Source organism: Sorex fumeus, unplaced genomic scaffold (assembly GCF_029834395.1).
Source record: "Sorex fumeus unplaced genomic scaffold, SorFum_2.1 ptg000063l, whole genome shotgun sequence".
Lineage (NCBI taxonomy): Eukaryota > Metazoa > Chordata > Mammalia > Eulipotyphla > Soricidae > Sorex > Sorex fumeus.
In genome coordinates this window covers 35,818,093-35,838,390 of record NW_026606120.1, presented here as the reverse complement: position 1 = coordinate 35,838,390, position 20,298 = coordinate 35,818,093, and the positions used below count along the sequence as shown (strand labels likewise).

Genomic DNA, 20,298 nt, shown 5'->3' with positions numbered 1-20,298 from the left:
GTCGGCCGTGTCTTAACCCCTAAACTTTTTCTCCAGCCCCTTGACTTTCAATATCACTATCACCCCACTGTTCATTGATTTGCTTGAGTGGGCACCAGTAACATCCCCATTCACCCCTGGCACATGCTAGTGTAGCCCAATGGCATACTTGGGGCTCTTTCAGGGTCAGGGGAATGAGGACCATCATTGTTACTGTTTTTGGCATATTGAGTACACCACGGGGAGCTTGCCAGGCTCTGCCGTGCAGGCGGGATACTCTCGGTAGCTTGCCAGGCTCTCCGAGAAGGATAGAGGCTTTTGGGGCACCCTCTAATCATCATTACAGGTGTTCCCAGTCAGGCATATATGTGGGCAGGAGACTCTCGGAGCCTGCTTGGGTCCTCTGAGAGCAACAACTAGACAATAAGCACATTCATGGCCGTGCGCTTCCAGGAGCTTGGCTTCACAGTCTCTGATCTTGGCCGCCAACGGGTTCACATGGCAGTTGGGGGGCACAACAGTCCAGTCACTGGAAGATGGGAGATCTGGGCGGAGAAGGCCCAGTCTCAAACCGAGCAGGCCTGGAGACCCCAGCCCAGGTCCTGCATACCCAGGCTCCTCTGCCGGATTTGTCCCAGCATGTGGAGAGTGGTCTCAGCATGGCTGCAGCTGGGTCCCGGAGGTCTGCAGCTGCCAGGGCTCCGCTCAGGGCAGAGAAGGAAACCCAACCTGCCCCTCTCCAAGAGGCCCCGGTGAGGACTTTTCAATATAAAAATAATACTTAAGTCATCATCAGTAATACTGGGGCAGTTTGATAACCATATGCCAAAAAGTAAAGTTAGACAACCCTCCAACCTATGTGACTTACATAAAAAAAAACCCTTAAAATTGACCAGCTCCTATGTGAGAACTGAAACTGCAAAACTCTTAGAAGAAAACATTTAAGAATAAATATTGATCGAATTAGGCAATGATTTCTTTGATAAGACATTAAAAGTACAAACAATCGAACAAAAAACAGACCATTAAAATTTTAAATGTCTGTGCCTCATCATAAGAAACTGAAGTCAAAACGGTGTGTAGCTCTTTTGGGCAATAATCACGCAGTTCCTCAAAATACTAAACATGTAAGCACAACACAACCCAACAACTCTACTGGAAGGTCCACTCGGAAGGATTAAGAACAGGGGCCCAAGCAGGCGTCTCTAGACCAATACTAACTGAAGCTAGTCACAACAGCCAACAGTGGGCTGCCGTGGCCACGAAGGGAGGGATGAACAACAGGTAAGCACGAGTCCTTCAATGAGGGCCGTGTGCCCACTCCCCGCATATGCTCAAAACCACAGCACTGACCTGTCCTATACTATGTTTCTCCATATACAAATAAACATATATACACATATATGTATATATTCATACATGTATATGTACATATATAAATATATGGGCTGGAGCGATAGCACAGCGGTGGGGCGTTTGCCTTGCACGCAGCCAACATGGCCGACCCGAGTTCGATTCCTCCGCCCCTCTCGCAGAGCCGGCAAGCTACCGATACTCTCGCCCGCACGGCAGAGCCTGGCAAGCTCCCTGTGACGTACTCGATATGCCAAACACAGTAACAACAAAGTCCAACAAAGTCTCCAATGGAGACGTTACTGGGCCCGCTCGAGCAGATCGATGAACAACGGGAGGACAGTGACAGTGATATAAATATAAATATATACGTACACACATATAGATATAGATCTACATAGATAGTGTATATATGTGTGTATGAGTTTAATTTTTACATTGAGACACCAAGAAGAATAGTGAACAGAACAAAGGAACGGAGCCAGGGAGGTGGCTGTGTACACGCTGGGCATGAGCTACTCTGAGTGCAGTTCTGCACGACATAACTCCATCCCCCTAGGGGGCAGGAGAGGATCCGGTCCCACAGAAGCACTGAGAAGCCTCTAGAAGAAAAGTAAGTGAAACTCTGATACAAGCTACAAAATGGGTGAATGCTGAAAAAAGGCCAGATATAAGGACAAACAAACACCAAGTAGTTCTACTTAGATGCTATACAGGCAGTCAAATTCAAAGACAGAAAGGGGGCACCAGGGCCAAAGGAAGGAAGGTTGGTTATTCCTTAACTGAGTTTTTATTTGATTAATCAATGCTGCGAACGTAATCAAAGCCTCTAAATATATACCAAAATAATGTACTTCATCATAGGGTATTTTAAGAACAACCCAAAGAATAGGACTAAAAATTTGCAGATTGTATCATATCATCTTACAACTCAAAAATAAAAGGACCTATCAAATTTAGACAGTAGATCTGAAAGGACATTTCTCTGAAGAAGATATACAAATAATCAGTAAGAAGAGAAACCATGCTAGCCTCATTTACTCATCAGAGAAACACAAATCCCGCCTACAATACCATTTTACATGACAAAAAATGATCAAAATTAAAGAGACAGAGAAAATAACAAGTGTACAAGTGTTAGCATGGATGCAGAGAAACTAGACCCCCCCTGGCCTAAACATCTGTAGAATGACACAGTTGCTTTGGAAAATAACTTTGCAAATCCTTAAAATGTTAAACACAGAATTACATTGGGACCCAGCAATTTTATTCTAATGTATATGCCTAAAGAACTGAAAAGCATACCCACACATTAACTGCATGTAAGCATATCTGTTGCAACCTTAATTATAATGGAAATAAGTCAAAGCGAACCATTAATGGTCAAATATGATCATGAAACAAAATGTGGAACAAATTTATACACACAGTACCACGCGATAGAGAACAGTAGAAGCTGCATCATGGTAAGGGAAAGAAGCTTCAGGGGAAAGAACGCCTCTCACACAGGGTTCACTGCGAGAGACTCAAGCCCACCTGGAGCGGAACAAGAGACAGAGAAAGGTTCACAGGGAGAGGACAAGGTTCTGAAACTACTGGTGGGGAGAAATGTACCAATATGACCAATAAATTAATGAATTGTATATTTGAAGGAGTGGGTTTTTCATATTAGGAGCTACAGCTTGATAAAACAAATGTAGGAGATACTATTTTGAGTACACCGAGTCCTTTAAAGTAAGAAGAGTCTTTTGAGGAGTCCCCGGGGCCCACATCTGGCACTAAAGAGAGACTCCAAGTCAGCTCAGAGCAAAGCGAGTGACTTACCAGCTATACTACCAGACGCGTAACTGGAATCTACCATAATTACTCAGGTGAATTAAATACATGGGTATTAAGAAACAAAAGCTTCATGCCTAAGTTAGTTGACTATGGTGTGACATACTAACCTGATCCGCGGTGGTTTGAACTAACCTTCTTTCCTCTCCAACCTCTCCATCATCTGGCCCTGTCAGAATGGCCCACGCTGGCCGTGGCCCTGCAGCCCACTGCTGTCTGCTACTCAGCACCCAGCCGGAGGGCCCTTCTTTCCTCCCGCCCTCCTTGGGCTCCTGACACCCATGTCTTCAGTGCTGGGAATGTTCCTCCTAAGATTTTTGTTTCTCTCACTCTTCCTTTTGGGTCAAGGAGGAAAACTCAACTATTTCTATCCGTTTAAGCCCCTCCTAAATCTGAGCTCCAGATCCCTGATACATCTAAGCCACCTACTCAACATTATCCACTTGGACAGCAATTAGGGATCTCAAGTAGGTGCTGGCCCTCTCCAACGGACATCTTCAGCTCACACTTCAGCCCTTTCCCTCTGCATCTAGCTTCGCAAGGCACAACTTTCCTTTATCCCCGTCAAACAGGACCTGATCTCCATACCCCACTGTCATCAACCAAATTCAAGAAACTAATACTCTCCTAGCTAACTAACGAGACCAACTTTCACCCCTTTCAAGTCTATACCACAGCCAGATTTTGTTAATGTCAGTAAATCTGATTATGTCTCAAGCCTCTCGAGGGCCCCCTGCCATCCTTAAAGGAAATAAAATTTGGGTCCTTCCTTCCAACCATACTTGATGACAGCTCTTTCTCTCTTCTGAACTCCACTCAAAGTTGCCCCCCTCTGGTTTTGGGTCATACCCAGGGATGCTCTGGGGTTACTCTCGGCTCTGCACTCGGGCATCACTCATGGCGATGTTCAGGGGACCGTATGGCGTACTGCAAATTGAACCCAGGCAAACGCCCTACACACCTAACACTGTGCTCTCTCTCCAGCTCCCTGCCACGCCTGCTTTGAATCCCAACTGCCACGCTTTTCCTCTCTCCTAGAGTAACTGCCTCCTAACATTCTTCTCCTAAACCAACTGCTTATTCTTTGTTATATAAATGCATGTTCTCTTAAGCCATGCCATCACTATGAGTCAGACGAGCAGAGTAAGTCTGTGACCAGGCACTGTCCTGGAGTCCTGCAGGGTGGGCAGGAACACTTCGCCACCAGCACTGCTGCTGCTTTTCCCCTCTAAGGAAAGAAGTGGTGCCTCCCATTCTCATTAGAGGGACGGGAAATTATTTTCATGACCCATCTCACCACTTATATCCAATATAGTACTGGAAGTACTTGCCATAGCAATTAGGGAAGAAAAGGAATCAAGGGCATCCAAATAGGAAAAGAAGAAGTCAAGTTCTCGCTATTTGCAGATGACATGGTACTATATTTAGAAAACCTTAAAGACTACAGAAAGTTCCTAGAAACAATGAATTTGTAAAGTGGCAAACTACAGAATTAATACAAAGTCCATGACTTTCCTATATACAAATAATGAAAGGCAAGAAAGTCGCTAAAAATACAACCTCGCTCACAACTGTGCCTCAGAAAATCAAATACCTCGAACTCAGCTGAACTAAAGAGGTGAAAGACCTATACAAAGAAAACTACAAAATACTACTTCAAAGAGGACATGAGGAAATGGAAACACAACCGCGGCTCATGGATCAGGAGAACTGACATCATTGAAATGGCAATACTCCCCAAAGCATTGTACAGATTCAATGCGGACCCTATTAGAATACCCATGACATTTTACAAAGAAATAAATCAAATATTCTGAAATTCATATGAACAATCAACCCCCATGAACAGCCAAAGCAATTCTTGGGAAAAAGAAGAGAGGAGCAGTCACTCACTTTCCCCACCTTCAAACTGTACTACAAAGTAGTCGTAATTAAAACAGCACAGGACTGGAATAAAGATAGACCCATAGACCAATGGGAACAAAAATGGATATCCTAATACAGACCCTCAAATACACAATCGTTTAGTGTTTGATAAATGAGCAAGAAATAGAAGTGGAGCAAGGAAAGCCTCTTCAACCAGTGGTGCTGGGAAAACCGGACAGTTACAAAAGAAAAAAAAAAAAAGGAACTCAGACCTCTCTAATACCAGGCACAAGATAGTACATTGGCTGAAAAGAGCAAGAAGCCTGAGTGGAAGCAGCAAGGAAATGATACCTGGCAGAATTTAAACTGGGTGAGGCAAATGATGAAGCAAAAATCCAGGGATACGGAAAAGCAGGTAGAATCACTAGACTGGAGGTTCTAATTCATAGAAAGCAATGTAGTCCATAGAAACCTATGGACTACAAAAGGTATACTCAGGAATGAGAGAAGACAGTGCTGCACAATGAGAATGAAATCACCATGAGATAACTCTAAGGTGAGTACAGTAGAATGACACGATCACCAACCATGAACAGGTCAGGAACTGAGAGAGATTAGGACAAAAATATAATCTGACTGGTAACTGTATTGCAAGTCATAATGCCTGAAAAAGGGGGGGGGAGGGGATGGAGAGGGAGAGAGAGACGGGGGGCGAGGGTGGAGAGGGAGAGGGAAAGACAGAGAGGTACCACAGAGGCAGGTGGGGGGGACAGTTCCCTGGGGACACTGGTGCTGGGAAATGTACACTGGTGAAGGGACAGATGTAGGAACACTGTATGACTGACACCCAATCACGAACAACTCTGTGTGTATCTAACTATGATTCAATTTAAAAAACTTTTAAAAATATGACCAGGGCAAACAAACTTATCCTTAGACAGTAAATACATTAAGTTCCGTAAAGTGGTAAAATCAAGGACACTGTACACACACTCATTAACAAGAAAAAAATTTTGTACACTGGTGAAGGGACAGGTGTAGGACAATTTTTAGTGTACATAATTTTCTATCCATTAGCCTCAAAACATAGTAACAGTATAATCTGCATTCATAATACTGAGACCAGCATGATTACTTTTTAACGAAAATCACTCCCAGCAGTGCTCAGGGCCACCAAGGCTGCTTCCAATAGTGCCAGGAATAAGCTCAGCTTCTCTGGAGCCTAGAATTGTTGTTATGGGAAGAAGGACCACTGTACCAAATGGGCTCAAGCAGTGTTCCTTCACAGTGGGAGAACTCATCAACTAACCTGAAGTGCATGTAAGCGTGTGTGCTGGGGGGTGGGGGCTGGAAGAGAGGAGTGTTGGGGCTCCTGGGGAAGGGAGGTGGGGACGCTGGCGATGGATGTCGTGCTGGAATTAAAACGCTGAGAAAATTCTAACAGGAAAGCACAGAACCTTAAACGTGATTCGCAAGATTTCATGAATTCTTTGAAACTTGTCACAGTGTAGGTATTGGGACCACTCCATTAAAATGTCATTTTGGGGGCGACACTGGCTGTGCCTACTCCTGCAGGCCGGGGGTAGACATTGGGCATGCAACAGTGCGGACAACCTGGGCCACCACGTCAGGGCCAGCACCTGCCGGCTGCCCAACCACCTGGCCCTAAAATGTAATTTTCAACATTTCCACTTCTTCAAAGGCACTTTCAGAATTCTATTCTTTTCTTAATGTGCCTTTCAGTTTGCCACTACATGGAATATCACCTTCCAAATGAAGGTCAGTGAAAGTTTTGTTTCAGCTGGGTGATTTGGGGGCCACACCTGGCAATGCTCAGGGCGTCTCTGGTCCCATGACCAGGGATCATTCCTCACGGGTTCTGAGGACCAGACGGGGTGCTGGGGAGCGAGCCGAGGGTGGCTGCATGCAGGGAAGAGCCCTAACCACTGCACTATCCCCAAGCCTCTAAGTTACAATTCAACGAATTTTGAAATACAGAAATTTCCTTTGTAGCTGCATCGAGTTTGGAATACTAATGAAAGCAGTTTGAGTATGGAAACTTTGTGTATTCTGTACTTATATGGAAATGATTCCTCTTTTAATCTGTGACTATTTGGGAAATGCATGAACCAGCATTTTGTGATTCAGTATTAACAATTATCAAAAATGGCTTTACCACAGCCCAACGTTCCCTTACTGGCACTTCTCCCTCATGAAATTAAGCTGTGTTTTCCTTCTCCTGGGCTAGAGCGATAGCACAGCGGTAGGGCGTTTGCCTTGCACCTGTCCAACATGGCTGACCTGTGTTCGATTCCTCTGCCCCTCCTGGAGAGCCTGGTAAGCTACCGAAAGTATCTCGCCCACACGGCCAAGCCTGGCAAGCTACCAGTGACGTATTCGATATGCCAAACACAAGAACAAGTCTCACAATGTTACTGGGCCTGCTCGAGCAAATCGATGAACACCGGGAGGACAGTGACCTTTCCTTCTCCCGTGCCGACCACTGCAGGGGCCCCACCTGGCAGTGTGGTAGCGTCTGTGGACGCCATGTCCATTGCTGGTGAAGTGGGGAACTGCGAGGGCCGCACTCTCGACCAGGATACCAGGCAGTGCCAGGGGCAGGAGCAAACCAGGGGACAGACATTCTCTGCCCGAAGCGAAACTGACGGAGAAGCATCTCCGAGGTGTCAGCCCTGGGAACACAAGACACTGAAACCGGATCAGAAGGCTCATCACCAGCTGCAGTGATCCCTGAGCTATGACTCGGAGTTTCCCAGTGAGTGTGGCCCCAACCCAACAGATAAGAGAAGACCATATCTCACGGTCCCTTGTGCAAGGGCCACATGCAGAGCTGTGAAATACTGCATATTTTCACTCTTAGTACCTGTGAAGTAGTCTGCAAACCTGGGAACTTGAAATATTTCTAATCTCTACTTTTTAACTATATAGTAGCTTACAATTTATTTCGGGTGTGTGTGTGGGGGGGTGTTAGTATTTTTTGTGTGTTTTGAACCACACCCGGCATTGCTCAGGAGACTGTACACAAATCGAACTGGGTGGGCAGCGTGCAAGGCAAACACCCGATCTACACCACTACCTTGCTGGCCCCAACAATTTCTTAGTATTGTAGAATAAAAGGAATCTCCTAAATAGATTTCACATCTACTTCCTTAGCGAAGACTAACATGAAGAAGTCCGAAAAATAGGAGAGTAAACAGGACTGAACAATGACAATCCTGGACACTGAGATGCAGAAACAAGGAGCAAGGGAAAAGGGCAAGCAGGAGCGTAAGCGGGCTGGAGGGCGTGGGGACGAGGGGGGGAAGGGGGCAGGGGAAGGGGGTGGGCAGGACGGAGGGACGCGAGGACGGGGCGGGGCCGAGTGTGGCGGCGGTGTGGGGTAGTAAATCTGTACAGTAGCACAAATTGTAACAACTTCTTATTGGAACTTACCCAAACTGTAATAAATTCATTTTTTAAAAGCAGACAAATCGTTGCACCAAATATTTTGAATCCTGAAACATTTCTGACATACTTTCAAACTATTCTCCAGAAAGGTTAGATCACGTATCTCAGTCCCACAGATTATTTTTATATCTTTTACTTGTTAACACATGAAAGATTACATCTCATTTTTCTTTTATTTAACTTTTGTGAATAATAGTAACTCTATTCAAGTCCATTAAAAGCTGCCATCTAAAACCTTTTTCAATGATACTGGTAGCGTACAAGCATCATTTAGAGAAATATTAACCTTGGCTCTATATAGTAAAATCTCTTTAAAAAAAGTTACCAATTCTAAGAAATGTAACTGCTGCATAGTAAGCTTAGCCAGGATATTCAACTTCTCTATCACACAAAACTTTGTGAAACCAATGATGGCTCAATTAATTCCCTGAGGAAAATGAAGTTTGCTAATGACACAACTGGTTTAATGATACCTAACGCATTGAGATGTCACCAAGTACTGCTCCTGAACACGATTAACAGCCACGAGCTTGAAATGTTTTATTTTCTCTGTGGCACTGTCTGTAGCACAGTCCTCCTGGTGTTCACGGATTTGCTCGAGCGGGCAACCAGTAACATCTCCATTTTGAGACTTGTTGTGTTACTGTTTTTGGCATATCGAATACGCCATGGGGAGCTTGCCAGGCTCTGCCGTGCAGGCGGGATACTCTCAGTAGCTTGCCGGGCTCTCCGAGAGGGACGGAGGAATCCAACCTGGGTCAGTCGCGTGCAAGGCAAACGCCCTGCCCGCTGTGCTATCGCTCCAGCCCTTTATTTTCTCTAGCCTTATAAATTAGCTTCAGTAAACTTTCTTCTGTTATACACAATTTTTCGGTCATTACTTTTGACAAAGCTGGTTACCTTTCAGGTTACAATAAATTCAATTTCTTTGAAAACATTTATAGAGTATTTATATAAAAAAAACCCCACCAAACTTTAGTAAAATTAAGTACATATACCATCAATACTGAAAAGTTATTTTACTCTCTCCCTGAAAATTGAAAATCTTGCTTTTACAGTTTCTTGACTGAGGCTAATTTATTGTTTTTTGATTATTTGGGTCATACCCGGCAGTGCTCGGGGCTTATTCCTGGTTCTGTACCAAAGGAACACTCCAGGGAGGGAACAGGGGACCACCGGGGTGCTGAACCCCAGTCAGCTGCACACAAGGCAAATGCTCCACCTGCTGGACTCTCTCTCCCAGACCCGAGGCAAACTCCTGAATCACCTTTAAGCTGGTGTACGTGACGGACCCCTCCAATCCATCAACGGAGTAACACTGGTCACATCTGCCATTTCATCAAGAGCCACAAGAGTCACTTGAATCATTTTGCTTTATTTTTTCAGCTGACTCTTGGTGCTGTTCCCACATACGGTTTCATTTGAAAAATCAGAATTCTGCAATAAAAACCTGAAAATCACTGTCTTATACTAGCTTCATTCCTTTCGGCCCTCTATTTAAATTTTATTATTATGAAAGAAATTTATTAAATTTCCTGAACTATTATTAAATCTGATCTGTAGTGATTCTTCCTTTGAAATGGCACCTAGATACCTTTTTCAAGATTTTGTCTTAATGTTTTGTTCTTAAGGCCCTCATCATTTTCATAAAACATCCTTATAAAACCTCATTTATAAAAGTGGTTGTTTCAATGAAAAAGGGTGAAACTAGGATTTATTTAGGGAATGTTTTTAAGGGGAATATATTTTATTTTTATTATTCAAGGGGAGGTGGGGGCACACCCGGATATCTTCAGGGGTGATTCCTGGCTCTGCACTCAGGGATCACCATTAGCAGTGCCAGGGGACCCTATGGAATGCCGGGGATTGAACATAGGTCAGTCACATACAAGTCAACTGTCCTACCCATGGTACTATAGCTCTGGTCTCCAAGGGAACCACATTTAAAATAATATTAATAGCTGATTAATTAACCTGAAACCCAAATAATGCTAAGCAAGTAAATGCAGATGGTTATAAAAACAGCAGCATGTCAGAATTTAGTTCCAGGTTTCACTCAGCGGAATAATCATGTAAAGGTTGGGCTATTCATAGTATTCAGAAAATGTCAGTCCAAATAAACAAAACAGATAAAAAATTGAGACACAAAATATCACCTGCAATACAAGCAGAGGAGTTACACAAACTTTTCTGGGCTACAATGTACCTTCTAAGCCAGTACAAGATTATGGGCAGTGAGCCCACTCTTAAGCTGTACGATCAGCCGGTGCTGACTCTAGCAGCAGCATGAAAATATCTGAGGGGCAACACAAGTCAGAACATGTAGCCACCGGTATGATGATAGATGCTTTCAAAAACATTTAAAATACTTTCCTAAAATTCAAATGCAGAGCTGAAAATGCAGAGCTAAGCATTTTAGAAAATTAAAACCTTTTCAATGATGGCACCTAAAATATTTTGAAAATATTCAGAACCTTGAAGAGAAGTTTTCAATTTTCAATGTTCTAACTATTCTACTATTTGGGGGGGTGGGGGGGGTGTCACGTCCAGAAGTGCTTGGGCACCATCTGAGGTGCCAGGGATCAAACCCGGGTCAGCTGCACACCAGGGAAGTGCCCTGCTTTTTATCGCTCCAGCCCTTGTCCTAACATTCTAAGTTCTACTCCTTCATCATGACGGTGCCTGAAACGGGTCAAACTTCTGTCAGCTAACCCAAAGGGCCAAGTAACATACATGAATTTTTAAATAAACTGTCATTAAAAGTCAAACGAAAAGCCCTACCAAGAAATGGGAACCTGTGTTGCCAGCAAACACAACATCTGGAAACACAGTGCACAAGACCCGAGAGGCTGGGAGACAGTCTCCATCCGCTGGGCTCCAACAGGCGGGCAGGGTTGCGGGGAACCCACCGGTGAGCACTGGCAGGCAGGAGTGATTGCTTTCTCTGAAGAATACAGTGTCCAATGTATGGCTGTGCTAATGTACACTAGAGACAAATGTAGACTCAGCTTTTCTCATTGAGGCTGGGGAGAAAGGGACAGGGAGAATTTTGAAGGAAGTAACCCCCAAGGAAGGCAAACTAACAAGTGAAAGAATAAAGGAACAACTTTCTAAGGATAAGTCTCAGTAGCGGAACATGGACTTCACATGCGCGAGGACCTGGCTCTGAGCCCTGGCACTGCAAATATCTTGAAGGCAGGGAGAGGGGGAGAAGCGAAAAAGGAAAGAAATTTATCTTGCTCTAGGCCATTTCCTGAGGGGCCACGTGGTCCAAGGGGGGTTCCAGACCATTTCTAAGGGGCCACAGTAAAAACTACATGAACGAGAGGCCAGGTCATGAGACACGGGACAGGAAGCAACAGACTGAGTAGGGTCCACCACCAGGCAGGGTGACAACACCGGCCTAGAGCAGCCATGTCAAAGGAACATCGGGGCTAAAGCAACTGCCCAGGCCCTGGGTTCAATCCCTAGCAGGAGACACACACACATGCACTCAGAAACAAAACACAAATCATATATTAAAAATGAGAGCCTGCTATCAGAAATAACTTTATCTAGTTTAAAATTCAGAGCCAGAGCAAGAGTACAGTGGGTAGTGAGCTTGCCTTGCAATGTAGCCGGCCCAGATTTGGCCCAAGTGCAGAGCAGGAGGAAGTCCTGCACATGGCCGGTGTGGCCCAGAGACTACAACCAAAAAAAGGCTCCTTTTTCTTTCTGGCAGCAGGGAATTTGGAGACTTTTTCTTTGGCTTTTCTGAAAAGTGGCACATCCTATGCACATCAGTGAAAGAATGAAGAGGGGGCCGGAGGCAGGGCAGGCTGGAGGCACACTTTCCAAACTCCAGACACGGTGCTCAGAGCAGCAGGAGCGTCCCGGCACCAGACAGGAACAGGCCCCGAGAACCAGACCCTGCAAAGAGAGCCCCCAAATCTAAACCACACGGCGAGGAGCAGAGAGGGCTCCAGCGCTCTGCTTTGCTGTAGTAGTCAGACATTTCCAAGTTTTGCCTTCTTCTCATAAAGTGATCAAAACTGATGAAATGACACATTTCTTGAAATTTAATCTGTTCTCTCCTGGGGGTGGGCATGCTCCCAAGCTTGGGTGTCATCAGTTCTGGGGAGTCTGAGGCCCCCTCTGCATGTACCTAGCCATGGGCCCTGGCCTCTACCATCTTCTGGTTGCATTTTTTTTTGAACTGTAATTCCTAAAAATAAGCTTGGTAAATTTATAATTATCTGAGTAAATTTTTAGAAAGTAAATTTTCTATATATAATTTAGAAAGTAACACACTTCCCAAATTTCCAGTTTCTTCACAAAATTTTTCCAACCTAACAGGATAAATCTGATCTCCTCAAGGATGCTGACGTAAGGCGGACAGTTGAATGCTGACTCGGCTCCCTCCCCATTCCTCCTCCCTGCCCCTCTGAAATGGCTGTTGGCAGGTTCTCTCCCGCCTTGGCACTGCCCACTCCACACCAGCTTCACTTCCCTCCTGCATCCACGGTAAGCCCCGAGCCTTGAGACCGGGTCCACAAGCAATTCTGGTCTTACCTGAGCAAACTAAAAAACGTATGTTTAATACCCAAAGTTTCTGCCAGCTCCAGTTTTCCTGGTGCTCGATGTCCCCTTTCCATACTGTGGTCCTTGGAGGCCCCCGACTCGACGAAAGCGCTGGGCTGGCCGAGTGCTCAGTCATTTCTCCTGCTCTGTGTTTGGGCCACGGGAACCAGGGTGTCCTCCCGGAACACTGGGGGCAGCGAGACGACTGATGCGCTGGGTTCAGCTGGTGCTCAGCGGCGAGGAAGGTGTTCTTGTTATAAGATGCTACTCCCATCAGGTACCATCGATGGCACTGTTAGGCTTGTGGCAATGCTGAATCTCCAGGGATTCTGTGCTCACACCCTCCCTCCGTCTTTCTCTTGCTGGGGACCCAAAACAGGACCTCACACACACCAGGATTGTGCTCCACTGCTGAAACTCATCCCCTGCCTAGGATTTCTAACCTTTTAGATGACCGTAGAGCACCTGCCTCCTCCGTTCTTTTAGAAGCAGCTCATCGCACACCCACCAGCTCGGCTGTCCCTGAGCCAGCACGGGAGCTTTCTTTTCCTTCTCCCTCAGCCACGTGAGATTTTTAACTTGCCGATCATTTTACGTATCCTTGCCCCAGAGATTTCCAACTTCAGGGGACCCAGCCTTTATCTGGCTGTCAGCTTCCATGGCCCATGGTCTATGCTTCCCCTCTGCCACCTGCAGCCTCTGGGGTGCCACTCACTCCTGGCAGCGAAGTCTGCCCCTTCCACGAAGCTGCCAATCTGAATCCTCATTGATCTGTCTCATCTAGTTTCCAAAGCACAGGTTGTTAAGATTTGTTCAACTGTGAACCACGTGATTCATGAGATTGGGAAAACGATTATACCTAAATTCTACTCCACCCACTAACTAGACATAAATAACAATGAGAAGCGTCAAGATACAATGTTGTAACACTGACTCATTTACTTTCTTTCACCACAGTCAATATAAACTACGTGTTTAATGGATTCGAGGACAAAGAAACCCTGCAATACACTGGACAAATACGAACACATTAGGGAGCAAGCAGCAGTCCTCACAGTTCCAATGCAGAACGCGAAAACAAATCACCGCACGGAAGGCAGCCTTCGAGAGCATGGCCCAGGACCGCAGCCAGCAGCCCAGGGGCGGAGCAGAGCTGGGGTACCCCAAACCAACAGGTCACAAGGGGAGGGGGTTGGGGTGTGGAACTGTGCAGTTTCTGCGTGTTGGTGCTTGATTTCCATTCTATCCCACCACTACAGACTACTGACTTCCTATGTGTTTTGTCTAAATCCACACTGCCAAGCAGTAGCCACGACACTCTGCACCCCTCCCTCTCCCCTGTGGCTCTGCTCTGTCCACGCCCGGTCTTGGGCAGCAGTCCCCGAGCAAGGGAAGGTCTGAGGGGCACACTCGCTTCCTTCACCGTCACAAGCAGCACTTAAACTCTAACTAGACTTGGATCATTTCCTATTAGTAAGATTCTCTTACAGGTAATGAACGATAAATCAGGGCTTAAAAAATGACATTAATAACAACCACAGTAAAAGAAGTAGAAAGTGTTGAAATGTTTTAGTCAAAGGTGAATCAACTTCTTTGACTCCACCCCACTAGCCCAACTGGTTTTTTTTTTTAAAAAAAAGATAATAATGCTATCACTCAGCCATTTAACATGTTTGGGAACAGAAGTCAGTCAGTGAAAAGGAAGATTCAAAGTATGTTTTCAAGCATGAAAAGTTTTCTCTTACAAAGTAGGTTTTACAGAGTTTCTTATTACATTTATATCTATAGAAGGTATATATAGATTTAAGAACTTAGGTCTTAAAAATGAAAACTTAAGGGGAAGCCTAATAAAAAGTATAATTCTGAATGACCTGTTCTATTTCCAAAATCTCATTTATTTCAGTGGGAAAAATTATGCTAATTAGCAGAAACGGTCTCCTAACGTTTTTAAAAAATAAAAACTGTGGTAACTATAAAAACAAAAAACCCATAATTTGCTGTAACATTCAGAAGATATTGCATGGTTAGAGTAGTCTGGAAAACAATTCTGAGTTCTTTCTCCAGACATCCTACCTGCACCCCGTGGCAACGGACAAGTATTTCCTTACAGTTCAATAACCACAAAATAATGACAAAGAACACAACTGGACATCTGTCATTTTATATCATTCCAGAGAGAAAAGATGAAAAAAATAAATGATCCCTTTAACCTTTAACATACCTGATCAAACCAGTTCTGCCAAGACAATGCCTGGCCGAGGTATATACCTCAGAAATAATTCTGATGATAAGCAAAATGACCAATAAGGATTATGACCTTCAAGTCCTTACTTTCTCTCCTATGACCCAAAATTTCCCTTAAGAATCTATTATACACATACACAGACACAGACACAGACACACACACGAATTTCCCACAACTGCCAAAAGCTGCAGTCCCAAGGGTTGGCATTCTGCCAGTCTTCAGTGTCTTGGGCCAAAGGATTAATCAGGGGCTGGAGAGATAGCACAGCGGGTAGAGCATTTGCCTTGCGTGCAGCCAACCTGGGTTCGATTCCCAGCATCCCATATGGTCCCCTGATCATTGCCAGAAGTAACTCCTGAGTGCAGAGTCAAGAGTAACCCCTGTGCATCGCCAGGTGTGACCCAAAAAGCGGGGGGAGGGGGAGACAAAAAAGGAAAAAAAAAACTCTAATCAGACTTCAGAGAACAGTCTCTGGGTTAGAAGAAAGCATTCTCCCCTAACTCTGCATTTCATGAGGCTAATCCAAATTTACGGAAACAGAATTAAGTGAGGACCTACTTCAGGGCAAGTTTAAATCATTCTCTTTGAAAACCGAACTATCTACATTTTTGCTTTTAGAAGGCATAGGAGGACACGTGTGCTAAAACTGTGCGACGCCGGCAGGCACTAGGACCAAGGTGCACAAGCAGCACACACCACTTTTGGTGACAAGCCTGAGTGCAAGTGCTACCCCAGCTGTGCGGCCCGTGAGGCAGGGACAGCCAGTGGCAAAGGTGGGAGGGAAGGGGATTTGCACAAGAGCAGAGAAAAGCCAGAGAGATCTCTTTACTGGCAGCAAAAGACCCCTCGAGGCAGAGATGCTCTAAACCTGTGCTGCAAACGTCTCTGAGATGGGTTTGGGCTGGACACAGGGAAGGAAGGGCACTCTAAGGGCCCCCGTGGAGTCTGGAGGAACTGCAGTGCTTCTCACCCCTCTGCCAACAGTGACGAACGACGTACTAGCTTTCTGATAACACAGGAGACTGTAAAACTTTCACCTGCCATAAGTCTTTCACTGCGTTCTTCTAAACCGAGAGGCCAACACAGAGAGAAAGCATGACAGGGCAAACTTCAGTACATTTAACACTCCAAAAATAAAGCCAGTTAAAATATGAAAGAACAGTAGTAACCAATGATGAGTGCCATGTATCTATGGTGCTTCAGAAATGTTCTCAAGTGAGTTAAATTTAAAGGTATTTGATTACAAGACAAAAGTATCGTACTACCTTCAGGAAAGTATAAAAAGAATTAAGAAAATGATGCTGCAGAGAAGGAAAATCTATTCCCTTAATACAAGTTGTGTAGCTGCTAGCGTGCGTGCGTGAGTGTGTGTGTTGACCAGGAGAGGCAAAACCGAGTTTCTCTTGAAAAAGCTAATTTTCTCCACTTGGTGACTCATTTGCTGTCACTCATTTTCTTCTTTTCTGTGCCAGTGTATTTCACCAGGGTCTATGGGCCCTGCTGAAGCCCGGATGTTCCCAGGGTTCCACAGTGTGGGAGGAGGCCGAGCCCCAGGCCCGGGGAGCACAGGAGGGAAGCAGGAGGCTGAAGAGGCCCTGTGAGTGCTCTCCCATGGGGACCGTGGAGTCAAGGACTCGGATTTCAACCATGGTTTCATCAGCCCCTGGTGCATATGAATTTAAGAAAGTTGCTGAAGCTTCTCTATCCTTCCTATCACTCTGATGTCTAAAAAGTAGGGACAGTAACAATAACTTCTGTCTTCCAAAACTGTGAGGATAAAATGAGATATTTAAAATCAAAAACCACTAACAAAAAAGCAGCACAGTCCTGTCTTGGTAAACTCTCCATACTTTCACTCCCTGTCATACCTGCTTAAATCCAGGATCCCGGGACTAGTGTAGTTGTTTTTCCAAAGAGCAGCACTCTGAGGGGGCTGACAGGTCCTCCTGGCTCTAGGGCCTGCCCCCTGGAGTGCTCGGGGGACCACAGGTGACGCCAGGATTTGAACCATTGTCGCGGCTGCATGCAAGGCGAGCGCCTCAAGCCCCATGTTCTCTCCAGGCCCAAAGAAACACTCTTAAGAAATCTTCCTGCAGTGATCCTGTGCTCCCTCCCAGTATAGCCTTTGACAGCACAGCTGGTTCACCCTTTTCACACAACACTCACTATCCCAGCAGCTCCACTGGCTGTCTTTCCCACTAGAATGCAAACTCTAAGAAAACTGTCTAAGAAACTGAAATTTGCAGGAAGCAAATTCTCTTTCAAAACGAGAACGTGATATACAGCACACGCTACCCGAGGCGCTCCAGTCTCAGTGAGGCGCATCTGCCACGTTCATGCTTCTTTTGTTAGGGGCAAAGAGAATGATTCGGATGAACAGGCAGTACGTTTCACAGAGAAAGAGGAAGACCTACAAGGCTCCGATATTCATTCATTTTACCATCGTTCTTAATTCAATTTAAATGTAAATCTAAAACTACACACATTCACCAACTGAGCTTATATTCTATAACAAAAAGACAAAACATTGTAAGCAAATTTTAAAGAAACACTTTAGAAATGTTCGGAGGCCTCGAAGGTCAAATGCTGACTATAGTAAGAACACACAGAAATCTTGATTTTTGCATATGTGCAAAACAGCTAAGATAATAAATGTAAAAGAATGTTTGCGCTAAAGTAAGCCCATGCTTTTTCAAGGTATGAGTCTCTTTATAGTGATCTTCTGAAATATTTAAATCAACAACTTGCCTGAAAAATTGGAAGTTTCCAACTTTTAACTATAAATAATAACTTCATTTTCTCTAAACTTGTTACGCAACTAAAATCTATTATCACAAAAATGTCCTTTCTTCTGTCATTTTTAAGTTATTGTAACTTGCCAAGTTTATTTTTTATTTTATTTATATTTTTCATTAGAAACACTTCAAATTTTCAGGAATTGTGTGTGGTCCAGGCTACCATGTGGGACAGTGTTTGATTACGCTCTAGGCTGTAGGAACAGAAAAGGTTGAGAGAAAAGATTGCACCTTATATGATCAAGAAACCGCTTTTCTGATACTGTTACAGGTTCAGCTTTCTGGAGGCAGATGCGAGTCACAGCCGGCGGTTCTCTGAGGCTAGGCCTGGTTTTGTCCCAGGGACTAGACATGGCGCCTGAGGTTCAAACCAGATTCGTGGGCTGCTGCCACAGGCTTGCCGGACTTAAACATTAAAGTCAGTCCTATGAGTAGACAGTGATTTATAGAAGGGGGCAAGGGGGCTCGGGGGGAGCGCTGCGTTACATTTAGAAAGCAATGAAGCTGATTCGAGAGGCGAGAGCCCTGGTGTTGGTGCCCCCGCCCCCCCCCACGGAGCTGGGGTCACACAGCCAGCGAGGAGGCGCACTCACCGGTGTGGATCTTCTCGTGTCTCTGGAGGAGGTACTTCTGTATGAAACGCATGTCACACTGACTACATTGAAATGGTTTTTCACCTTGAAATAATTTCACATTCATAAATTAGTCACTGGATAAAGTACAATGATGCAGTTATTATTTCTAAGGAAAGAAATCTTAGAGCACAAATTCGGTACAATTTCAAATTCTCCATGCAAATTCTTGTAACGTGAATTAACAGAACTTCATTTCATTTCCCATAAAACTTTGAAAGTCATTTTCAAATTACACAAAAATAGATTAAATCTGATCTAAGTCCTTAAATGGAAAAAGATCTGTAAAACAATATAAAAGCTACTAAAACAGGAAAAAACTATACAAGTACAGCGTTCAAACGTTCCTTTTATCTGGAAGAGGTCTACTCACCTTGTTCTCCACAACTAACCATTACTTCAGAACCAGTGCTTCTAATGAACCCCCCGCCCGTCCCCCGCCCCAACAGAAACTCCCATCTCTAGACGGTCTCTCTCAGCTGCAGCCTTCACTTGAAGGAACAATACGTATTCTTCAGTCGACCGTGTGCTGGGAAGCTCCTGGGAATCCTGACACATGCTTCTCCCTGAGTCCCCTGCCTCCCTCTGGGACCACAGCACAGAGAAGTGACCCTTCCCTGTGTCTCAAGCTCTTTCAAACCCCACCCTATGCTGTAATCCTCAATACCAGCTTTCTTAGAAGCTACCTGTGATAGCCTTGCTATGTTTTCCACTGGTTTTTATTTCTGAGTCCTCAGTTCTTTTTCCCTCTCTACTTTCTCTGAAGAGTTTGATACTGCTCATCATATGCCCTCTTTGGAATTCTCTCTTCTTCTGGCTTCGGAGACACTATTTTCCTCAGTAGATTTCCCCAATAATTCTGTACCAGCCTTGTCCTGACCTTAACTCAACCCATGAATTATATCTGTCTTTAGTTCTGCTATAATTTCATTTTTTATTTAAAATATATCATAATTGACTTGCAAATGTGTATTTCACGTTCCACCTAGACATGTTATATAGAAAAATAAATACTACAATTTTAACTATTTCTTCAGGTTAAAAAAATACATTACTTGAAACCAGTGTTTGATTAATACTGATTAATTTTGTACATCCATGAAGTTGTTTTCTCATTTAAAGTTGTTCCTGATTTCCTCCTGACATTCTGCCCAATATCTACCTATGAAATAGTGGGTTAGTTAAGGTCTTAGTATGAATAAGTAACAGTTATATAAAAATAACAAATATATTCACTTTAGTGGTGATAAGCCCAATACAATTTAAGAAATACCTGTGTGAATGAAGACATGTCTCTGTAAGTGATAGTTCGTTCTAAAGGCAGCATTGCAGTGCTCACAAACGTGAGATTTAGGGGTTTTCAAACCAAGTGATCCATCCTCATTTATTGTAAGGATCTAGTTTAAAAAGAAAGGCAAACAAAAGAAATAAGTTTTTAAGAATACAGTGCTTATTTATAAAAAAAGATAATGCCTTTAATGCAAACAGCGGTCACTGAAAATGACAACTCCCTCCTCCCCCTAATTTTCTTGATAAGACTTTTAGGATAACTGTTGGAAAAGAT

At 44.3% G+C, this 20,298-nt stretch overlaps 1 protein-coding gene across 4 annotated transcripts in view; it reads right to left on the bottom strand.

Moving 5' to 3' along the window:
* Nucleotides 1–20,298, bottom strand: part of ZNF148 (zinc finger protein 148) — a 139,303-nt gene that overhangs the window by 9,873 nt on the left and 109,132 nt on the right. For all 4 annotated transcript variants that reach the window (XM_056127126.1, XM_056127128.1, XM_056127129.1 and 1 more), the window contains 2 exons: nucleotides 20,008–20,131; nucleotides 18,696–18,779 (listed from right to left, as the gene is read on the bottom strand). In XM_056127126.1, coding sequence (XP_055983101.1) covers nucleotides 18,696–18,779; nucleotides 20,008–20,131 — 208 coding nt within the window. The remainder of the gene's footprint in view (nucleotides 1–18,695; nucleotides 18,780–20,007; nucleotides 20,132–20,298) is intronic.